Source organism: Copidosoma floridanum, unplaced genomic scaffold, assembly GCF_036245765.1.
Source record: "Copidosoma floridanum isolate Cflo_tuat_1 unplaced genomic scaffold, Cflo_Japanese_pri ptg000026l, whole genome shotgun sequence".
Taxonomy (NCBI): domain Eukaryota; kingdom Metazoa; phylum Arthropoda; class Insecta; order Hymenoptera; family Encyrtidae; genus Copidosoma; species Copidosoma floridanum.
Window position 1 is genome coordinate 12,882,915 of NW_028321903.1, and position 3,221 is coordinate 12,886,135.

General features: G+C 29.4%; 1 protein-coding gene across 1 annotated transcript; it reads right to left on the reverse strand.

Moving 5' to 3' along the window:
- Positions 1–1,612: 1,612 nt before the first annotated feature.
- On the reverse strand, positions 1,613–2,937 carry LOC106636730 (uncharacterized). Its single transcript, XM_014349226.2, has 3 exons — positions 2,702–2,937; positions 1,966–2,066; positions 1,613–1,858 (listed from the first exon to the last, which is right to left on the reverse strand). Exons 1-3 carry the CDS (start codon positions 2,820–2,822, stop codon positions 1,613–1,615), a joined length of 468 nt encoding a protein of 155 aa, XP_014204712.2. The 5' UTR covers positions 2,823–2,937.
- Between the last annotated feature and the right edge of the window lie 284 nt (positions 2,938–3,221).

Here is a 3,221-nt window from a genome sequence, read left to right on the forward strand (position 1 = left end):
TCGGGCCGATTACAGTGATGATCCTCAAGATATTAGCAAACAAATAATAATAGTGAATATACTGTTTAATACGGATCACAATAAACATTATTTTACTTATTATGTCTCACATTACGTTGCATAAAACATAAGATTTCATTTAGACATCTTGTGTATCTTTGTGTTCATGAAACTCTTTCTGTGTCCGCTACGTCCTCACTGGCTTCAGCGCCACTAGTGGCAAAAAATGAAAGTACTAGAAATACTGAATACTACTCGGGAAAAAAATGTTACAAGTGATATTCATACAGCTAGCGTACTTTAAGGATTTCACTTCATATTTTTTTATAATTAAAACGAATAAGGCATTGATTATTGAACTATAAGTTGATAAACGAAATAATGAGATATTAAATAAATAATAGTTTTTAAAAGGGCATCATACTTTTTACTATATAAGTTACTCTTTGTACATAAATGGATGTTTCAAGAAATTTATTTATTGATTAACTATTAAATCACCATGGCACTATACTTGTACTTAAGAAGAGTTAAAGATGTTTTTGGAATTGTTTCAAGTATTTTTAATGAGCATGAAAACCATCGTACAATAAGTAAAATATACACTTTAGCACGTACAAGGTCTTAAATTTATACATTTTCAAAGCAATAATCTGTTTTTTTTTTGTTTCCAACACGTATAGTACCAAATAAAACACCCTCGACTCCAGCAAGTTAACTCTTATACCTAAATAATATCAGTTGTTCTATCACGAAAAAGTTAAAAAAAAAAAAAAAAAATCAATTTAAGATTTCTGCGTAATGTTTGTGTAGCAATATGCTTCGTTTATCCTGCTTGTAGCGTTTACAATTTTCACCACTAGTAGTCCTAAAGTCGTTAAAAGGACAGAAGATAATGTAAAAAATAACCATCCATAATATTTTTGTTATCAATTTCTGCTAAATATAAAAGATACTCCTAAAAAATTACAACCGTGATGAACTCCAAGTTTGTACTAACTAAAACGTCGAAATTACCTTTACACTGATTATTTCTCTCAATTCAGAAATATTTCATTTATTTGTAATATGTACACTAATACTTTTACGTATAAGTTTTTTATTTCTCTGTTATTGCAGTCAGGATGAATATATTTTTGTATTACCCAAACTACAAGCTGAAAATCATAATTGGTAACGAAGGTCAACTGTGTTGGTATTTGTCGTATTAAAAAACAACCTTTTTTGAGTAAAAAACATAAGTCCTTTTATATTTTACATTTAAATGTATTAGTTTAGAGCTTTGTTTTGGAAAATTTCAAGTTTTTTTCCCTTGTTGCAGTTTATTTTATGTTGGGTATTCTGGACAAAAATGACAAGTATTAAATCCAAGAGATTCAAATTTAAAGTATGAAACATCTTCTTACATACTATTCTTGTTAACAAAAACTTTATTTTGTTATTCATAATTAACACTTTACAATCTAAAAAGATAATAACCAAACAAATTGTAAATCCACATTATAAGAATAAAAATATTTTCTCAGTTTTTAATAATGTTTTTGTTAAACGATTACAAATTCTGTTATCTGCAAGAAATATTTAAAAAAAATTTCGAGCATGTGTTATGAACTCATTCTATCCAAGGCGGTGGGTTATCTAACCAATTGGACTCTGGGCCTTTTGTTTCAGCAAACGGGTGATAAAAGTGTTCATGAACTTCTTTAGATGGAGCTTTTACGATGACAATCTTCCCGGGTGAACTCTTGGCTGAAAGTAGCAGTCTTAGAAGTAACATGAATATAGCTACATTTGCTACAAGTATACTTCTTATTAATAATATCTTGACAGAAGCCAGCTGTATTGGCACCGAAAGTAGCTAGAACAAGTGATTTTAAAATTAACTAAGTAATATATTACTGTGGCTGTCTAGAATGGAATCATTGGCTATTAATGATTTTTCGATTAACTAATTGCCAGAAATACCTGAATTCCTATGGGTATCATCATCAAAAAAGATCTAATTCTCTGCATGACGTTTCCTTTCTTCTTCTTACTATAGTTACTGTCACCATCTCGGCTACTGACTGGTGTTAAAAAGTTGAAAAAATGTTATTTGATAATTAATAACTACTTGTTTAGCTAGAGAGGTGAGTCACAAAGAATAGAGTTTTTTCGAATTTGTTCAATGCCATAAAAAGTTTTCTATTCAGTTATCTCTAGTGGAATAAAATTAGTTTTTATTTAATTAGAGTAAAATATAAAACTTACAACAGTTTTAATTAAAATAAATATTAATCTTTATGTAAATACTTGCTAGATAAAAAAAAGCTATCGTATTTTGCGCATAAAATCCAAAAAATCTCTGTAATGTGAATTAACAACCAGTGGTAATTAACGTTTTAAATGAAAACAAATAATTATTTCTGTAGTTATTCATGATTAATACTTGAAATTTTTTACAACCATACACGTACTATTTACAAAAATTTGCAATGCTCAAGGATCGCTTGTACCTTTTTACGTATTTTTGTATTTGTATTCAAATAAAATGCAATTAATCACTTAAATAATTTTTTTTTTCAACCTGTTTTAATCTAGAATTTAAACTATAAGATATTAAAATAGCTCTGTATAACCATCTATCACAAGACAGAATAAAATATAAATAGAAGAAAGAAGATTTATGCTGCAGGAACAAAAATGCAAAAAGATACATTACCGTGTTTAAAACTATCACTATTACTGACAGGCGAATACTGGACAATCAGCTCATTGTGAAAGTAGTTAACCTTGAGGCCATTTACAGGCTCGAAACAGTAAGCTTGAAATTTATTAACCATATTTTCAATCGCTTCGTTAGTGGAATTGGCAACATTACTGTAGAACAAAGCTACTGTGTCTTTACAGCTTAGTAGCAAACAAAAAGCTACACAGTGCAGTGTTTGTGAAGTGACAGTCATATCTAATTTTTCGTATCAAAATTGTTCAATATATAAAAGCCTTGATTTTTCTCACATGCCTGTCTTCAACTTTCACCCTGCTTATGTCTGCTCCTGGATCTTACTGATAGGGTCATATACTCACACAAATGTCATTAATCTTTAATGTTTACTCGAGGGTGAGCCGATAATATCTTTTCGAACTTGTCAAGACTCTTTACGTAGTCATTTGATACCAAGCACTAAGACTTAAGAGACAGTACTGAGATACAGAGAGTCCAAAATTTACTTAGCCGGACG